At 46.9% G+C, this 20,196-nt stretch overlaps 1 protein-coding gene across 2 annotated transcripts; it reads right to left on the reverse strand.

Annotated features, from left to right (window-relative positions):
* Positions 1-2,619: 2,619 nt before the first annotated feature.
* On the reverse strand, positions 2,620-17,280 carry NSMCE4A (NSE4 homolog A, SMC5-SMC6 complex component). Of its 2 annotated transcripts, XM_045439732.1 has the most exons (11): positions 16,629-17,276; positions 15,842-15,919; positions 13,060-13,190; positions 10,799-10,950; positions 8,797-8,896; positions 8,015-8,105; positions 7,046-7,140; positions 4,878-4,926; positions 4,075-4,169; positions 3,889-3,974; positions 2,620-2,788 (listed from the first exon to the last, which is right to left on the reverse strand). In XM_045439732.1, the coding sequence occupies exons 1-10, from the start codon at positions 16,918-16,920 to the stop codon at positions 3,900-3,902; spliced, it is 1,158 nt and encodes a 385-aa protein (XP_045295688.1). In that variant the 5' UTR covers positions 16,921-17,276; the 3' UTR covers positions 2,620-2,788; positions 3,889-3,899. The 2 variants fall into 2 exon arrangements, with proteins under 2 accessions (XP_045295688.1, XP_045295689.1); XM_045439733.1 differs by lacking the exons at positions 2,620-2,788; positions 3,889-3,974 and having other exon boundaries at positions 4,132-4,778; positions 16,629-17,280.
* Positions 17,281-20,196: the final 2,916 nt, after the last annotated feature.

The raw sequence follows: 20,196 nt of genomic DNA on the forward strand, positions 1-20,196 counted from the left end.
AAACGAAGACCAAAAAGCCCAGGGCGGCCTGGGCCAAGGAACAGATCAAGGGGCATCAAGACCGAATGACTCGGGGGAGACAGCTCACGGAGCAGAGAAGCGAGAGCCGAGCTCGGGGGCTCTCTGCCCTGGCTCCCCCTCTCCGCAGGCCTCCGGTGCACAGGGAGGAAGTAAAGGAATTCGAGCGGGTCACAGCCTATCCGATCGCCCAGCCTTACCGGAAACGCTCCTAGAAGTGACCATCCTCACAGAAAAGGCCAAAAAGGAGGAGGAGGTCAAGAAGCCGCTCTGCAGAGAGCTCTTGAGCATGCCGTTTTTGAGAAGTCAGCTAGAAAAAATTAAAGTTTAAGTTATTTTCTGGATTGTTGTATTTCTTTTTCAGGTGAGCATACGTTCAGAATCAGTGCGATAAAATCCCATACCCCTGAATCTTGTTTCTAAGTGTATCAAACTTTGGGGGCGGGGAGGGTAGATAGACCAAGCATTTCAGCTGCCTGCAGAACTATCCCCCAAAATTTGTGACTTAAAACCCCCACCATCTTATAATAGCTCGTAATTCTGTGTCAGGAATTCAGGCAGAGCCCGCCAGTGCGATCTGCCCTACGCGTCCCCATTAGAGCAGCTTGGGGATATTCAGGTGACAGCTGGACTAGTCCGGAGGGTACAGGCGACACGCCCTTGAGGATGGCTGGAAGGCTGGGCTCGGCTGGTCCCGGTCCGGGCCTCCCTTGTTCATGTAGTTTCTGGCCACTGGGTAGCTGGCCTTATTACAGGTGACTCGACTCTGGTAACTCGTCAGACACCACAAGGCTTCTTTTGATGTAGCTTCTGAGGTCCCAGAACGTCACTTCTGCCATCTGCTGTTGCCCCAACAAATCACCAAGACCAGCCCAGATTCAAGGGGGGAGGAAACAGACTTTTCCTCTCAAATTTGCCACCATCTTTTAATCTACCACTCCAAGGCTCTGAAAACTCCATCAGAGGAAGGCAACTCTAGACATGTGTGCTTGAAAAATTGTAATGATAAGACCCACGTATGTGATTCCATTTATGTGAAATGCCCAGAATAGGCAAATTTTGACAGAAAATAGGCTATCGGTTGGGGCTCAGGGGTGAGAAGGTGGGCGAGGAAGGGTGATGGCCACCGGGTATGGGGTTGGGGGCGAGAATGTTCTACATCAGACCGTGGTGATGGTTACAGAGCCCTGTGAAGAGACTGATGAGTTGTTTGCCAGGAATGGGTGAATGACAAAGAGTATGAAGTAAACCTCTGCAAAGCCGTTCAATGAAACGGAAGAGAGAGCTGGAGTCTGGAGCGGGATGTAGGCAAGGAGCCAGATCATGTGAGGCCTCGGACGGTTCTGAAAGCTCAGGTTGTTCAAGGGTCAGAGGCGGTGGGGAGTCACTGAGGCTGACGAGCGGTTCTGAAGATGTGTAGGAGATGTGAAGGGCAGGAAGGAAGCAGGGACAGCAGATGGGAGGCTTCTGTGGCAGAAACCTGGGCAGGATGGAGAACCAGGACACCAGATGGGGAGTCGTGACCGATCAAGGTAGAGGGGAAGGAGAAGACAAATCCTGGGTTTCTTTTGAGGAAATAAAGGAGTAGAGGGACCAGCACAGGGATTACAGGGAAGACAGACTTGGGAGCTGTTTTATACCTATGTTTAAAACAGCCCCTATGCTGGCAATAAGCCATTGCACATACATCTGTAGCTTTTCGGAGTTGAGTCAAAGTCGGAAGAATGTTTAGGATTAATTCATGAGAGTAAGATGGGGGGACGGGAAGCAGGGAAAGCAACAGCATTTTAAGTGCCAAATGCACAGCATTTAACCCAGGGATCTATTTGGGTAGGAATCACCAGTTTGGTCTAAAATAGCCCCTAGAGGATGCTGAGAAAGGGGGTGCCACTCCACGCGGATCCAGGACGGCCAGGAGGGGAGAGTAGAAGAGATTCCTGTTCAAAGAGGAGACAGGACAGTCACTGAGGGTTCTGGTAGTGGTTTTAAGGTGAGAGATAAACAAGCATGGTTGCAGGGAAAGTGCTCGGTATGGAGAGTGGCTGACAAGCCCGAGGACCAGGAAGGGCTGGGACCCAGAGCCTGCCAGAGAAGCGACACTCGGACACTTGACTCGGACACCAGATGGGAGGAGGGAGAGAGGGAGGACGTAGCAAGCTGTGGAACGGGAAAGGGAACCAACAAGGGGCTAAAAAACATCAAGGACAGGCCTGAAGGCCCAGCCAAGATCAGAAGCTTGGGAGTCGCGCCCTTCTGGTTTGTCCTCTGTGTGCACACAGGGGACCGCTGATGGGAGCTGTGGGGATGGTCGTTCAGCCTGGCCTGGCAGAGGACTGAATAGTTTCTCGTGTGTAAATCACAGGCTGAATCATAGAAAATGGCTGATATTTGACCATGTTTTACCTACACAAACAATTTCATACAGTTCAATCCAATATTGGTTGACTTGACCAGCTAACTTTACATTTAGCTAAAGAGATATAAAAAGAACCATAATGATCTGTAGGCCATTGACATCCTAACTAAAAAGCTTTCAGTGGAACAGGACTAGAGAAAGGCCAAACTCTGGCATAATCAGAAAATAAAGAGTAACTACAAATATTTGTGAATATGGCAGTGAATTTCCTTTAATCAAAGACAACCAGGACCAATTCATTAACTATCAAAAACTACATTTTGCTAAAAACAATCTGTCTTTAAAAATGTTTAATCATACAATATATACAATACATGCTGCTTTCCTGTTTGGATTTCACTATCCAGTTGAGTCCTAAGAAACAGGAAAAAAATAGCTGGTTAACAGTTTGTAAATGATAACATGAATCCAAAGTTTACTAGATATACAGAAATAGACTCCGACAACCACTGCTTTCTCAGTGAGGAGGGCCCCGGTCCACCCACATTATATATCTTAACATCTGCTCTCTTTCCCTCAGTTATCTTGGAACCAAAGCAGATTAAGTATTCAAAGTTCATTTTAACTCTCAAAATTACAGAAAATTTGAGTTAGAAAAATAAAACCTTAACAATGTTCTAATTCAAAATCTCCCCCCCCCCCATTTTACAGATTGGATTTATAGACAAAATGAAGCTGAGTGAGATGAAGTCATCTCAGTGATTTTAATGTTTATTTATTTTTGAGAGAGAGACAAAGTGTGAGCAGAGGAGGAACAGAGAGAGAAGAAGACACAGAATCCAATCCGAAGCCGGCTTCAGGCTCTGAGCTGTCAGCACAGAGCCCCACTCGGGGGCTTGAACTCACGAATTGTGAGATCATGACCTGAGCCGAAGTCGGACGTTTAACCGACTGAGCCATCCAGGCGCCCCCTCCGTGATTTTAAAGTAAGGGGCAAAGCCAACAGAACCCAGGTCTCCTGACTCCCACCCACAGCAAATGCCCGATCGTCACTAAGATTTCCTTCTAGCATGTTCTCCTTCATAAAAATTGAAGAAGTGTTTCACAGCATAACTCACATTTAAGAAACGCCCATTTACTGACATCATTCCAAGGTAAATCTGTCCTAATCCTCCCTTTCTACTTCGTAGCTATAAAATAACCAAATCAAATCGGACACTGAACACGACTGATGGGAGGGTTCAGTATTCGATTTATCTAGTTTATCAACTTGTTGGGGGGGGGGGGTAGAAGGAGCCAAGCCAGGAACACACTCCTGCTCCGCCCCTTCAGAACCCCGAAGTAATCCAAAGAAGGGGACTTGCAGCCACTAGGTGGCGCGCTGCCTTTCCCAGCAGCACGCACAGTTCTAGGACTGGGGCACTAGAGGGAGGCAAATCCCAATTTCACCAGAATGCGATAAAGGAAGGTGGTTTGGAATGCTAAGTAACGTTTCATAACATAGGAAATGTTACCTTTGCTGGCGTCAGGCGCTTAGCCTCTGCTGGCTCTGGCCTGAAGCAATCACAGGTTCTGAGATCTCAAAGGTCTTCACGATCTCCTGGTGGAGAACAGAGAACATTTTGGGCACTGGGTTTACGGCAAATGCCGTTTGGGAGACAGAACTACCCCGGGGAAAGGGGCAAGGGGCAAGGCTTTACCTCCCAGTCTCGGTAACTCAAAGCTATGATTCCTTGATTCCTAATTTGGGTGTTTTGGTCAATTCCCTCACTTTCTTCATTAATATTAACAGGCTCTGTTGGAAAGACAAAAGTTTTCAAAGGTTATCGAATCACAGGAGGTAGGCTGAAGGGAAACTGTTGAACAGGAATGAAGCCTGTATCGAAAAGACACTTATAATATTACATACTTATTAGGATCCCACGCATCATTGACTTGTTATAGTGTTGTAGCAAGTAATCCATTTGCTTCCATTTTTAAAAAACCCCACAAGATGGAGTGACACGTTGCAATCATTTAAAAACCTCTGCAGATCTAAGTACTAACCACAGAGCTGAGCCCTAGTGAGTCGGAGAGAAATTAAGAGCTTTTAAAGTAACAATAAAGGCAATGGATGTACTTGATTCTCTGCAGGAGACCTTAGGAAACAAAGGACTCATGGAGACCGGTGAAATTAGTTGAGAAAGATTCTCCCAAGGAGAGGAGGGAGGTGGCTTCAGGGAAAAATAGAAGGAAGGAAAGTACAATAGTAACTGCAATTACAAACATTCTAGATAAAAACTGGAGGGACTTTCTTGTCAATCTTTAAGGCAGTAAGTGTTGAGTCAATGATACAGATGAACCCTCTGGCTTTAAATGATGGCGATATTTTCAGTAAAGATACAGCAACGTAAAAGTTCGATACCTAAAATGCAAACTCATTTACATTTAGAAAGCTGCATTTCATGAACTCTAATAACACATACGTTTTCTCAAAAACTAATCTTAACATAGTATCCTTTACCTATTATTGGCAGTCGGTCTTGGTCAAGCTTTATTCTTGCAAAACCATCCTAAAACACAAACATGACTTTAGATTTGGATTCAAAAACCGATTTAAAAAATTAGATCCAAAACCTGTAACCACTGGATGAAAAGCATTATTCCTTAATTAGAAAGCTCCATATCCCAGACACTCAAAATGTATCATAACAATAATGAGATTACGTAGACAAGAAGATACATGGGGCTTCCCTCAGGTTTCTGATCAGCCTCTATCCTGAGGATCTGCTAAATAAAACCGAAACTGGCTTATCTCTTTAACTGATTCATGCGTATTTTTGAACACTCCATATTTTATCAGGTGTTAGCTCATCATCTACCGTTGACAAAATATGCCTTTGTTATCATTTCTGGGAAGATACTCTGGTCAGTACAAGATTTTTGTTTAAGGTTAAAATCAAATTCATCTTACTTATGCAGCAGTGCAACCTGTTACAAGACTAAAGATAGGTCTAAAGTATACTTCTTTTCTTATATTTCAGTATATTTTTGAGTAGGGTTTTTTTTGAACCTTCTATTTTGAAATAATTTCAAACTGAAAGAGCTACAAGGCTACTATAAAGAACCTTTATGGTATATGTATTTTTTAAGTTTATTTATTTTGAGAGAGAGAGAGCGAGCGTGTGCCCACATATGCGACAGGGGAATGGCAGAAGGAGAGAATCCCAAGCAGGTTCCACAGTTAGCGCAGAGCCTGACGTGGGGCTCAAATCCACAAACCGTGAGATTATGACCTGAATGGAGATCAAGAGTGGATGCCTAACCAACTGAGCCACCCAGGCACCCCCCCTTCCTATATTCTTTACCGAGCTTCACGAAGTTTTTCACCAAGTTTTTTTCACCAAACTTCACTGTTAAAGTTTTGCCACATCATTTCACTCTCTCTACATATTCATTTGTAATTGTTTTTTAAGTTTATTTATGTTGGAAAAGAGACAGCAAGTGGGAGAGGGCCAGACAGAGAGAGAGAGAGAGTGAGCGAGAGAGAATCCCAAGCAGGCTACACACTGTAAACACAGAGCCTGATGCAGAACCCACGAACCTTGAGATCATAACCTGAGCTGAAGTTGGGACACTTAACTGACTGACCCACCCAGACACCACTGTACTAGTAATTAAAAAAAAAAAATTTTTTTTAATGTGTACTTTTGAGAGAGAGAGAGAGAGACCGTGCACATGAGTGGGGGAGTGGCAGAAAGAGAGGGAGACACAGAATCCGAAGCAGGCTCCAGGCTCTGAGCTGTGAGCACAGAGCCCGATGCGGGGCTTGAACCCACAAACCATGAGATCATGACCTGAGCTGAAGTCAGACGCTTAACCAACTGAGCTACCCAGGCACCCCAAATTTTTTTAAGTTTATTTCTTTATTTTTGAGAGAGACAGAGACAGTGCAATTGGGAGAGGGGCAGAGAGAAAGAGAAAGAGAGAGAGAGAGAGAGAGAGAGAGAGAGAGAGAATTCCAAGCAGGCTCTGTGCTGCCAACACAGAGGCCGATATAGGGCCTGAACTCACAAAACCAGGAGGTCATGACTTGAGCCAAAACTAAGAGTCCTATGCTTAACAGGCTGGGCCACCCATGCACCCCGCCCATATTAGTAATTTTTATGAGATAATAAATGATAGCCTGCTCCCTTTCCTTAGTACTTTCAGTATATGGTTCTTGAGGAGAACAAGACATTTTCTTACCTAACATGGCAACTATCAGATGTGGGCAATTTAAATTTGGGAAATTGAACATTTATACCACACTGTTCTCTAATTTATAGTTCCATACTCAAACTCTGCCAATCCTTTTTATAAATAATTTCCAAAATGTAAAAGCAAGCTCACAACTTCTTTTTTTAAGGTTACTTATTATGTTGAGTTATCTCTACACCCAACGTGGGGCTCGAACTCATGACCCTGAGATCAAGAGTCATATGCTCCATCGACGGAGCCGGCCAGGCGCCCTTCGCGCACAAATTTTCAGCTAGTTTCTTCTGCCTGTGTGCCAATGTTTTGCTACAACGCAAATACATACATACATACTGGTTAGTACAAACACCTCTGCCGGCTCCCACCCATAGCTTTTACTATGTACCCTCTTAAAAGCTATAAAAGATAAAAAAGAGAAATAATCTTAAATCTTACCCTTATAATGAAGGAAACATGAAAGATGTTTTCCACTGTTCGGGGAAAAGAATGTGGATCAACCACAAAGTCAAAGAAGGACATAGGAGTATCAGCTGTAGACAAAAAAGAAAACAAAAAAATTCTTCAAAACGGGAAAGATGGATTTTGCCAATCAGTAAGACCAATATTCTCTTGTGCGCACAGAGGAAGGAAATGGGCCCTCAACCTGCTGTTGGGAGTATAAAGGGATACAGCCCTTCTGGAGACCAATTTGGCCTACCTATTATAAAATACGTATGCCCACTGATCTGGCAACCCTCCTCCTACAGAAATGTCGGCAGGTGCATGCAAAGCTGTGTGCCAGGATTCTCTGCTACACTGGCTTTCAGGAGAGTAAGATGCTACAAAGAACTTCCACTCGTCCACTCACGGGGGACTTGTTCAATGTATTTATGACACAGCCCTACAACGGGAATCACTGAAGAGAAGGGCGATCTACCCGTATCGACGTAGAAGAATGTCGACGTGGAAAACTCAGGTTGCGGAAGAACGTGTGTATTATGATTAGCTTTGAAAAAAGCAAAACCAGCAACGATGCCCAACTTACTTATGTGCATAGTTACATAACTGACATAAAGCTAAGACGATCTGAGCACGCAAGGCACGCCATACAAGGGTCTGCCTCTAGGGAGCGAGAAGTGGAACAGCTACTTGACTCTACTGCTCTCACTTCTATGGCACCTTTTGTAACACAAAAAATACCCCATCTTTTAAAAACAAAAATGAAAAGTTACTTTGCCAACAACCTCACATGGGATATCTAAAGGAGAGAAGCTGCGTTACATATATAGGCCGAAAAGCAATCAAAATGATTCAAACATTGTACAGAACCCAAAATGCGTTTTAAAAACTAACTTCTCATCGAAAGGGACATGTGTCTAACTGATAAATACAAACTGCTCTACTTGAACTTGGTATCATACTTACGATCCTCTCGGAAATAGGTCTGCAATAATCCCAAAATTCTTTCCACTTCCTTTTCTGTTGCTTCTTGATGAGATTCTTCCATTTCACTTAACTGAAAACACAAAGTCGTTACCAGACTGATCTACTTGCCTGTTTGCGTTTTCTGCCCTCTTCCACGCCCATATTCGTCTAAATGTCTTTTATTAGGGATCACTACCAGTTTTGACCCCCATCTTAAAATTTGCAGTTAAAAAAAAAAAAACCAAAAACTTTGTTTCAGTTAACATTTTTCTATCAATTTTTTAACAGAGGAGTTAACATGACCAAATCAACCATGTTCAGGTTGAACATAAATAAAATAGCACAACACAAAAAGTGGTTCAGAACCGTGGTTCTCAACTGGGAGTGATTTTTGCCTCTTGGGGACATTTGCCAATACCTGGAGATGTTTTTGGTTGTCACAACTGGGGATGGGGGAGGAGGCGGCTACTGGCATCTAGTGGAAAGAGGCCAAGGATTGCTATGGGGCCTCCTGCATCGCACAGGACAGCCAATCATGATGGACAATGTTCCTGCCCCCAGGGCTGACTGTGCTGAGGCTGAGAGCCCCTGATCCACTACAGAAAGGAATTAAAACTAAGACAAGGGTTAACCCGGTAAAACGTTTAAAAGCTTAAATTATTTAAGCGATTATTTAAGTAACCAAACCTGACTCCAGACCCTAAAGCTTAGAAAAGATGGCCAAATTGCATGTATATTATATTAACAGCTACTTTAACCGTAGGCATTTTCAGAAGACAAACCTGGTCAGGCATGGTCTTCTTCTCTTCTGTCGTGGGACCTTTTCTCGGACGATCGCTTCGTGGCTTTGGCACAGGGAACTCTCCTTGTATTGAACCCAACCTAATGAAAAATATGCTTTCATGTCCTTTTTTGCTTGTTTTCTAAACCAATTCCACTAACTGGAAGCAGCTCCCACGGAATGGTCAGATTCAGACCAGGCTTCAGTGCTGTATGAGCTGACATCAGACCAAAACTCTGGTCAGGTCTGTGACATCCTTTCTGCTCCCTCTGTTTCTCAAAGAACTCCTAGGAGCTTCTCTCAATTACATATACCTCCTCAAACACCTTCATATTTTGCTTTCAACAGCAGACCGGTCAATATGCCTGTGGTCTTCCCAGCTAGCCTACTGTGTTCTTGGCAAAGCCAACTTCAGATCAGGGAAGAAGAACATGTGGGGAAGAGGAGAAAACAGCTCCCCTGGGGGTTAAAAGCCTTTGGACTAGGGGTGCCAGTGCCGAGGCTCACAGCCTCGGACTACGGAACATACCTGTCTCGGGAGAACAGTTCAAACAGAAGCCATGGGATTCTTTTCCCCTATGGACTCCCCGTACCCCCTAAAAAAGGCCCAAATGCAGACTTAAGCTACAGTAATAGATGTACCACGCAGCGATCACGGCCCTGAAAACATAGACCCGTGTGGTCCCTCCGCCTGAGGAGTTCAAAGGGTGCAGTGTAGATGGACAGATCCAAATCCACACACACGTGTCCATTTCAGCGCAATGGGGTGGATCCCACAGCATCATACTAGAATAATACTGTGGTGCTGGGAGCGCATGTGGCCAGAGGTCTACCCAGACGTGGGAGTGATCTGGTTGCGATCTCTGATCTTGCCTTCTATCTGTCCGGAGAAGTTACTGGAGGCTTCCAAGTTAGGGTCTGGGACATCAGCAAACATTCCCAGGTGGAAAAGATGGGGGAAGACATTGTAGGCCAAAGACACAGCAAGTGCCAGGGCACACAGCTGTAAGCACTTCACTGTGGGTGCAACTTTGGCAGGATGAGGAGACAAAGTTTAAGGCACAGCATCAAAGGCTCCCTTTAGATCTTGGGATTTAGGACAGAGCCAAGAACTCAACAGCAAAAAACAGAGATTTGGACTTTATCCTCTAACGAAGAAGTGTGACCTTTATGCTGTAATGGAGGCAGTGCTAACTGCCTGTGCTAACTCAAGGCTTTTTAAAAACCTAGGCCTCGCCCCACACCTGTGCATCTCCAGAGCCTTCTAACTGAGGCGCTACCACTCTCGGGAGGTTTGCAAGGGTAAATCAGAACAGACAAACCGCCCAGGAGCTATATAGCACTTAAGAAGAAACAACAGCAGGAAGAATCTGCTGGGGGACCCAGCCAGAGCATTTGAAGATGGTCTTAGAGAAGAACCAGTGAGCACCATTCTTAGTTTCTCCAAAAGGACTGAACTAGGAAATGAAGACGGAAGCTAATGTGAGTATAAAAAAAAAAAAAAAAAAACTTTTCAAAACTAGACCTGTATCCAAAAAATCAACCAGGCACTTATGTGACCGTGACTCAAGCAGGCTTCAAGTATAGGTCAGTTGATCGTCCGACAGGAAATTACAGTAAGTGGCACTTTACATACATTGGTAGGATGTGAAGATACTCTCCATAAGAGGTATCGTCCTCCTACATGGTAAGGATTAAAGGTGACAAAACAAAGCCAGACGTTTTTGCCCCAGACCGGAAGTCTCACATACTAGGAAACAAAGGAGCCGGCAGGGCACCTAGTAAGAGGTCCTGGCCCACAGCCTTCCTTGCTTAAATTAAGCAGGATGAGGATCCATCCACATCGAGATTTTATGGGCTTTTCAATCAAAGTTTATAAAGTCTCCAAACAATGGCATCATGACTGTCACCTCCACAATACCAAATAATGTTTGTTCCTACAACGAAAAAACAACTTAAGGTTTACAAATGACTGGTCTGTCAGATTTTTAAAATAATCTTACAGAAAGTGGAATGTATGGGTTTTATTAAAGGTGTTTTCTGCTGTTTTGCCTGATATTTTCCAGGAGTCATAGACTATGAATTCAAAATCAGAACTATCTTCATCACGGATGAGTTCTTCAGCTTCTAGCGGATTTACACCCATATGTGTCAGCTACAAAAATGAAGGGAAACAAAAAACCCCAGTTAAGCCACAAGCAATCATTCACCACATCAAATAATCTGCATCAGTAAACTTTAAGAGGCCAGAGGCAAAGCCTGTTTCCAAGGCCCTAACACGCTGGCTAAATTTCTTTCGATACAGATAATTTCATACATAAATTCCAACTTTCAAAGGCAGAAACACGAGAATGAATGAACTTAGTCCATCAAAGTATTAGGAAAGCAGTTCCGGCATACAAATCTGAAATCACGTCCCAAATCAAAGCCTCCAACACAGAACAGGCCAGGTTTAGCTGGCTCTCGGATTTTCATTTTAGCCAGCCTCCTAGAGACCACTACTCAGCTTGCGTCTCAGTATATCCAGAGAGCAGTGGCCTAGCGTCAGAGAATCATTCATCCTAAAACTGCCTTCCTGCGAAGAGTTGCCGGAAGTTTAGTAATTCTCTCATCCCCAACTATCTTACAGAAAATGAAAGTGCTTTGATTACATTATAGAATTATAAAATGCCTCCAAGTTATCAAATTAAAACAGTAATATCAAATATGAACAATCAAACAGCTCTCAAGGAGCTGACCCCTATTAAAGGCAATCAAGTTGTAAAGAAAAAGGCTGCAAGAACCAGATCAGGGACATAAGGTCGGCATCCATCACCCCCGCCCCCTGCCACCTTGTCTCCCCCCACCCCCCCCCCCACACACACGTGGGAGGACGGGTCCATTTCTGTCTGGTCCAGTCTACCAGTCTTTTTTTAATAGAACCTATATTTGATGTACTCAGAAGGATCTTCCCCACCCAGCCATCACAGAGCTATTAATTTAGGGTTTTACTCTGAATGCCTTAAAGACTTCCGGAATTTATTTTGATTTGTTCAAGTACACAGCTCACTTGGATAAATACCAGTAATTTTAAAAAAGACAACCCAGTATATGGTCATTTTATTTGTTCAGCTGTATGTTAGTGTGCATTTTCCAAATGCATTATGCCTCACGATAAAAAAGTTAAAAAAGAAGATTTTACGGTTTTAAATGTAAGTTAAATTTCAGTTTTAAACCATTTAAGGTTTTAAAAACAACAGAAAACTCATCTGCCCCCTGCCTTTACAAAAGAATGAATGTATCTGGTCCGATCTCACAGTACTAAATCACTTTAATAGCCATTTGACAAACATTCAGTCAGAAATTCAAAGGTCTAGCAGAAATGCTAGGACAGAGCTTCGCTCAGAGTAGAACCAAAAAAAAAGAAAAAAAAAAAATCAACAACAGGGTAAAATGCACGGTCAGCTTCATTGTGCCTTTTTTGGTAAATCCACCAAGGAAAAATTTTTTAATTTTGGGTAACAACCATCCAAAAGAAAGGTAAATAAAACCACCACAAAAAGACCCACAAAATAGCAAAACCCTAAGCATATTCATGTGGTTCCCATTTATTCTCAAAGACAGAGGAGAGGGGCACCTGGGTGGCTCAGTCGGTTCAGCGTCCGACTTCGGCTCAGGTCATGATCTCATGGCTCGTGGGTTCGAGCCCCACATGGGGCTCTGTGCTGACTGCTCAGAGCCTGGAGCCTGCTTCGGATTCTGTGTCTCCCTCTCTCTCTGCCCCTCCCCTGCTCATGCTCTGTCTCTGTCTCTCAATAATACATAAATGTTAAAAAAAAAAAAAAAAAAAGAAAAGACAGAGGAGAACTTGCCCCCCAGGCCTAACTCATCTCCAGCTGAGCTCTGCCACCTGCTGCGTGGGTTTTGTCCAGCCAGGACAAAGGGTCCCCAGTCACTGAGAATGAGCTAGAATACTTACGAACTGATAGTTCAGGGGGAAAATGGCCATTTGTAAATAAACGTAGCACCCAGAATCTTTACTTCGAATGCTAAGAGATTTCGAAACCTCTAGGCTGCCGCCCTGTATTCCTCGACATGGCTCTCCTGTCATCGTTTACCTTGGTGAGATGAGATCTCTTTGAGGGAATCTGAGACTTGTGCCCCACCACCCCCCCAAGAAAAGGAAAAAGGAAGTGAAAGCCATTTGCATACAGATCTAATCAAAGCAGATAATTAATCTGTGACCTGGGACACATTTTTTAAGATTCCGCAGCTTTGAACTTACTAGAGTTTCAACGTAGCGCAACATATCGAACGAGTTCAGATCAGAACGCAGCTGCTTTGCCTTCTCTTTGCCCAAATCTGAAGCCAAAACAAGAAACTGGGCATCCAGGACTGCTTCTCTTGCCCGGGACACTGTTCAAAAAGAGAAGGAAAATACACATGATTCACAGGGATTTTCCCGAAATTTCCACCTACTTACTTGCCATTTCCCACTGGACCAACCAAAAAAAAAAAAAAAGGAAACATACCCATCTCCCTCTAAAACCTGGCTGTCATGCCCAACCCACCAAAATCTGGAGTCAAAGCTGACCAGTCCTCCGGGCTCTGTGCAGACAGTTCAGAGCCTGGAGCCTGCTTCAGATTCTGTGTCTTCCTCTCTCTCTCTCTCTCTCTCTCAAAAATAAATAAACATTAAAAAAAAAGCTGACCAGCCCTCCTAAAAGCCCCTCTCCCTCCAGGTTCCTTCTCCTTCTGTGACCTGAACTACCATCTCTTTATAGCTTGGGTTCAACAAAGCCTGTCTCCTCTCTTAACACCCAGCTTCTCCCGCGCCCCCCCCCCCCGCCCCCAATGCCAGCAGCCCCACCTCGGCGTCCCTCCTCAACGCGAGCGGAGGTAAGTCAAAAGACAAGCCTGCTCCGTGTAAGGCCTGGTGGCTTGTTGAGCAGCCACCACAAACCGTCAGGGGACATCAACAGAAATAATGGCATCGTCTGGGCAGTCAGCCTAAGGACTCACGCCCCGGGTGCCAGCCCGGGCCACCACGTGGACAGAGGCCACGCAGCAGGGCGGCGACCCTGAGGACGGAGGGCCCGAAGGCGTTTGACAGAGGACCCGGGATTTAAGACAAGCTATACCGAGAAAAAGATTTAAACAGGAGTCAAGAAGGGAGCAGGACGACGAAGTGTGCAGAGGCGAGGGACCGGCCCTTTGGAGGAGACGGCGGGGCTGGCGGGACTGGGAGGGTGAAGAGGGCCCTGGGAACACCCGGAAAGGCAAACCGGAAAGGGAGCCAAGAAGAGGCGAAGGCGGCAAAGTTCAAGTACAGAAACACCTGTGCCTGGCGTGCTCCCGGAGGCCTTGTGGGTATCACGCTTCCTGAACACACACCTCCAGTGGCTGAACTTGGCTGACTCCCGTTTTTGCTTTTATACATCATTCTTCTCCCTTTTTATTTCGGGGGTGCTGCTGCGGGAGCGACCATGCGTGAGAGAGGGAAGCAGAGGCCAGGCTGCTCCGAGTGCCTTGCCTGCTGGCCTCACAGCACGGTCGGCGAGAAAAGCGCAGACTTCTCGGTCACAGCTGGCTTTCAGGCTCCCACCGAGGAAAAACCATGAGTGCCAAGGATCTAGAATTCTGTGTTTGCTGAGCAAGTGAGTAACTTTGCCTTAAAGAGGTGACCCAGTCAGCACAGGGGCATCAGCCGGGGAGGGAGTGATGTGTGGCTCAAGAACTAGTAAGATGCACAGTAAAGTGGCAAAGGGGTGAATGAGTCACAGACAGCGCTAACAAGGGGTGAGGAGGGATTTAACCAGGTGAAAGGGAAACGCTCAGTTCTGGGAGGTTTTAACGAGATTTAGCAAATGTGGGAGACCAAGATGGGGAACGGTGCAGAGGCTGTGACCAGGGCTAGAAAGACACTCATTTGAGAACATGCAGACACGGCAATGTTAAAAGCAAGCAACAGTTAAGCCATTAGTCGGACTGGGAAATTACTAGAAAGAAAGGGTCTGGTCCTCAAAGAACATGAAGAATTGTCTGGGCAGCACAAGTTGTTGACTCTTCCTTACCACCAAATTTGTCTGCATTCTGCCTTTCTGCTGCCACAGAACTGTTAGGGGGACGGTAGGGAAAGTGGTCTGGGGACTTGCTCTAGGGTTCGGGGCCCCAGTGCCTACATCAGGGGATGCCCGACCTGCCTTCTGTCTTTGAACAGACTACTGCTGCCACAAACCCTTTTAATTCAAACCAAGATTTTTTTTTTTTTCATTTTGAGAGAGAGAGAGAGAGAGAGAGAGCACATGCACACCCATCGGGAAGGGGCAGAGAGAGAATCCCAAGCAGGCTCCACGCTGCCAGTGAGGAGTCCTACATGGGGCTCAAACTCACCGAACCATGAGACCACGACCTGAGCCAAAATCAAGGGTCGGATGCTTAACCGACTGAGCCACCCAGGTGCCCCAAACCATGATTGTTTTTTAAACTCCCCTCTCCCCATGGAGGGTGCTCAGTGCTCTGACATATCTCTTTATCTCTCTCTCACCACCCCCCTACTAGAGACCAACAGCTCCACTAGTGGACATGGCCACTACACCCCTGCCCCCCACCATAGGCGGACCAATAACAAGGAGCTGGGAGGAGGGCAGGACTAGAAATAGGATGTCACAGCCCAGCTCAGTTCTTCTTTAATTCATCCATTCAACAAACGCACCCTGGGGATACAGCAGTCGATACCACAGAAAGATAAAGATAATTCATGCAAGTATAATACAAGTTCTCAACCTTGAACGAGCAACAGAACCACCTGGGGGGCTTGCTAAAACAGGCTGCTGGCTGCGCCCCCAGAATTTCACATAAAGCCTTCAATACACCTCAGGGAATGGTAAGCACAACACAAGCAGTATAACCACTCCAACGAGAAAGCTTCCAAAACTAGTAAAGAAAACACTACTATATTATGTGGGAATTGTTTGATGTCAATAATATGGCTCTTATATAAAACTAATAAAAAATTATCCTAAAACTTACAATAAAAAGCTCCCATATATAAAATAATGAATTACCTCCATTAAACAGAGTGTTGGCCTCTTCAAGGACCTCAGTTAGTTTGTCGCTGGCATTCAGTATATCCTCTCGGTTTTCTACGTAAAGAAATACAAGGTTTGGCAAATGTGCTCATCATTCACCAAGTCCTTAACAAAGTGGTCACCTGGGGTGCTGAGGAGTCCTGCCCCTGCTCCCTGGGGTGATTATTTCACACATCTCTATCTTTTTAACCAAAGCGTCTCCGAAAGAGAAAGGTGACTGTACCTTTAAGGAGCATGAACTTTAAAAGGGGCCTTGCTGCCTTTAACCTTCACCCAAAGGGCTCCACTGCTTCTGCAGCCTCCGAGGAGCGCTCCTAACAGTGGTTCCCAAACTCTGCAAGCCACAGGGGCCCCTGGAGGGAGGGCCACCCGACAGATGGGACGCGCCACCCCGAGTTTCGGAGTGGGTAGGTCCGGGGTGCGGTCCTGGTACGAGCCATTTCTGACAGCTCCCTGGTGGCGCCGCCCGCGCTGGGCGGGCGACCCCTCGCGGGACCCACCGACTGCCAGATACGACACCCGGGACCCGAGCCCCGCCGCCACCCCTTCCCGGCCGTCTGGGTTCGGGCGGCGCCGTCCGGCCCCCTGGGGGCCCGCGCGCCCCCGCCAAGGTCGCGCGGCTCGCTCCACGCGACGGCGCGGGGCCACCCGGCGAGCCAATCGAGGCGCGGCCGGGCGGCGCGGGGTGGGCGCGGGCTCCGTTGACCAGCCGGGCCGCGCGGGCCTGCGTCCCGCACCTGCCCCCGCCCGCGCCCCGCCTTACGTTGGACCGAGTTGATGAGCGCCCGGTACTGATGGCGGATCTGGCGGCACAGGCCGTGGTCGGTCTCCGCCTCCAAGCTCGCGGGGTCCACCATCTCGTCCCCGGAATCCGACGGCTCTGCCTCCTCCAGGCTCGGGCGCTCCGGGGCCTCCCTGCGCTCGGGCGCGGCGCCGCGGCGGGACACGGGCGACAGCGGGGACCGCGAGCGGGAGCGGGAGCGGGTGCGATCCCGGTGCGGGTCGCGGCCCCGGCCCCGGCCCTCGGACCGGCGGCCGCTGCTGTCCCCGGACATCGCGCCAATTCGCCGTGCAACTTCGGAACGGCGGAAGTTCGCGCCAGAAACTGAAACCCCTGCTCGGCGCGAGCGCCCGCTCCCCGCGGAACGCGGCTCCCGGGCCGGCGCCAGCGCACAGCGACGCCTCTGGCGGGAGGCCGGCGGCGGGCGCGGTGCGGGGCGCTCCCGAGGCGCCGCGGGGCCCCGGCCCCGGCCCTCCGCTCGCTGACCGTTTGCCGCACCCGGGGCCCGCTTACTCCTCGCTGCGCGGGGGTCACGGCCTTGGCCCGCCGGGCCCCCCACCCGGTCCGCATCTTCCCCGGTCTCTTTGGTTCCCCAGGACACCGCCACGGCCTGGCGACGTCAGGGCGCGCAGGGCACGTGTGTCATGGAGGCTGCCGCGGATGACGCCGGGCTCGGAGGCAGAGATGTGGCTCTGTGACCTGAGTTTCTCCGAGCCATCACGGGGCGGATCCACTGAGGTTGACGTGCAGCCGGCAGTCCCACTCCTGGTGAAGCCAGAAGGACAACAAAAATGAACAACAAAAAATTGACTTTCTCCTAGTAAACTGTTAACCGTCCCTTCTAAATAGCTACAGCATGGCAGCTTATGTTCACAATTGGTTCTCAAGCTAAAATATTCTGAAGTATCTTCAAAAAGGGTCCAAGACAGATGGAATTATATTCAGAAAAACGTATGACTTTCATGCTACGTATTTGGGGTTGTATTGCAAATGTTGTTTCTCAAAAGTTCTCTTTGGTGCTGAGAATGCATTCGATTTTCTCCAAGAAACAATAATATAAGTTGCGTTTCTGCGTAAGGCTACAAAAATACTTCTGTGCGTCTTGTACAGTCAGCTGGAGGTAAACGCTGTTTGCAGCTGCCCCACAGCCGGTACAGCACCGCAGCCCTACTTACCTGGGTTTCAGAAAAGGTGAAAGCTGGTGCCTGCTTCATTGGATGCATTATAACTGGCCTAAATGAGTCGTGGCAATCTTATCCTCCTTCCTCAATGACTGGACTAGGGACGGGCATGTAATCCAGTTCTGGTCAGTGATGTGGGAGGGGGCGTCCCATCTGCATGAAACACAAAGCCTCCAGAAAAGAGAGGCTTTATCCCCACCCTCACTCCTTCTTTAAGATGCTGATGTGATAAACGGGTACCCGACACGACAGCAGCCATCTATGACAAAGTGACAAGCATGAGGAAAAGACCAGGATGCTAAGGGATGGAGGAGAAGGACGGACATAGCTGAGTTGCTGAGTAACTGCCTGTCTCCAGACCGCTTGTTAATGAGCTGTAAATATCCTGTGCTAATTGTTTTGCGGTTATCACTTGCAGCTCAGCGCGTTGGGACCGAAACAAGTAGTTAGCATTCTTCTAGGTGGAAATTCATTCCAAGCTCCGGATACAAATACCTGGAGCATTTCATTCAGTTCCATGAGGTTTTGGTGTGTTCTAATGAGCCAGACACCCTACAAACACAGTAGATCACAAGGATGGCTCAGAGACTTGTCTTTGCCTTCCATGGTCTCACGAGGAGACAGACATGAAACTGATCCTAAAATTCATATGGAAATACAAGGGATCCAGAAGCCAAAACGATCTTGAAAAAGAAGAACAGAGTTGGCAGGACTTGCATTCCTCCATTCCAAGACTTACTACAGAGCTGTAGCTGTGTGGTGTTGGCGTAAGGATAGACAGATTGATCTATGGGATAAAATCAAAACTCCGGAAATAAACCTTTTCATCCACGGTCAATTGATTTTTTACAAAGGTGCCAAGACAATTCAAGGGGGAAAGAACAGTCCTTGCTACAAATTGTGCTAGGACAATAGGATATCAACATGCAAAAGAATGAAGTTGGGGGGCGCCTGGGTGGCTCAGTTGGTTAAGCATCCGACTTCAGCTCAGGTCACGATCTCGCGGTCCGTGAGTTCGAGCCCCGCGTCGGGTTCTGGGCTGATGGCTCAGAGCCCGGAGCCTGCTTCCCATTCTGTGTCTCCCTCTCTCTCTGCTCCTCCCCCGTTCATGCTCTGTCTCTCTCTCTGTCTCAAAAATAAATAAACGTTAAAAAAAATTTTTTTTTAAATAAAAAATAAATAAAAAATAAATAAAAAAAAAAAAGAATGAAGTTGGACCTCTCCCTCGTGCTATATATAAAAATTAACTCAAAATGGATCTGATCTAAATAAATGTAAGAGCTAACAGGATAAAAATCTTAGAAGAAAACACAGGTACAAATCTCTGTGGCCTTGGATTAGGTGATGGTTTCTTAGATATACCCCAAAAGCACGAGCAACCAAAGGGAAAAAAAAGATAAATTGGAGACCAGGTGAATGGTCCTTTGTAAAAGCAGTAAGAAGAATCTAATACTGGTACCTAGGATGAGCACCTGTGATAAAAAATTATCATAATTTTTTAAAGTTTATTTATTTATTTTGAGAGAGATCACAAGCAGGAGAGGGGCAGAGAGAGGAGGAGAGATAGAGAATCCTAAGCAGGCTCCACGCCGTCAGCATAAAGCCTGACGTGGGGCTTGAACTCACGAACTGTGAGATCATGACGTGAGCCAAAATCAAGAGTCAGACGCTTAACTGACCGAGCCCCAAGAAAGGTGGAGGTTAATTTGAGGTAAGGGTGGGGACAAATGGAGAATAACCCACATGATGAGTAAAAGGTTTATCAGGGTTTCTTCAGCTAGGTATAATAGAAACTCCAGTACAGGACCTTTGCCAAAATTGTTACAATTTTCCTTGTGACACTGGAAAACCAGAAGTAGGCAGTCCAGAATTAGTCTGCTGGCTTAATTGCCTCAACCCAAATGGGCGCATGTCACTGCTGCTCACATCTGGTCACATGGCCTCAACCCAACTGCAGGGAGGCTGGGAGACGTGTCTTCTCTTTCTCTGTTTCCCCATCCCTTCTTCTTTACTGTCAAAGCCCACTTTCCAACATAGAAGCCAAAAACAAAACAAAACAAACAAAAACCCCCAGATACTCACCTTTCCTCCCCCCTCCTTGGACCTAGGGCGTGGAATATGGTCATTCTTGACCAATGGGACTAAGGAGAAGTCTATGGAAGGTCTACTCAGAAACGTTTCCTCCACAATAAAAATAGACTCTGAGAGGAAACGTTCCTCTTTAGTCAAACGTCGTTCTGTCCACATGTGCTGCTCAAAGTGAGGCAGTGATCTTGGGGCCACGTGGGGACAGATTAGCAAATGAACATTATGAGTCAGAAGGAGATGATGGAGCAGAGACCAGTGAGCGGGGGAAGAGGTGACTGAGT

This window comes from Leopardus geoffroyi, chromosome D2 (genome assembly GCF_018350155.1).
Source record: "Leopardus geoffroyi isolate Oge1 chromosome D2, O.geoffroyi_Oge1_pat1.0, whole genome shotgun sequence".
In the NCBI taxonomy this organism is placed as follows: Eukaryota; Metazoa; Chordata; class Mammalia; order Carnivora; family Felidae; genus Leopardus; species Leopardus geoffroyi.

Coding starts and splice junctions, on each gene's coding strand:
- NSMCE4A (XM_045439732.1), bottom strand. CDS start 16,920: ATGTCCGGGGACAGCAGCGGCCGCCGGTCCGAGGGCCGGGGCCGGGGC. Junction 13,191..15,841: donor CAACACTCTGTTTAATGGAG/GTAATTCATTAT, acceptor CTTTTTGAACAG/TGTCCCGGGCAAGAGAAGCA. Junction 4,170..4,877: donor AGACCGACTGCCAATAATAG/GTAAAGGATACT, acceptor TCTTTCCAACAG/AGCCTGTTAATATTAATGAA.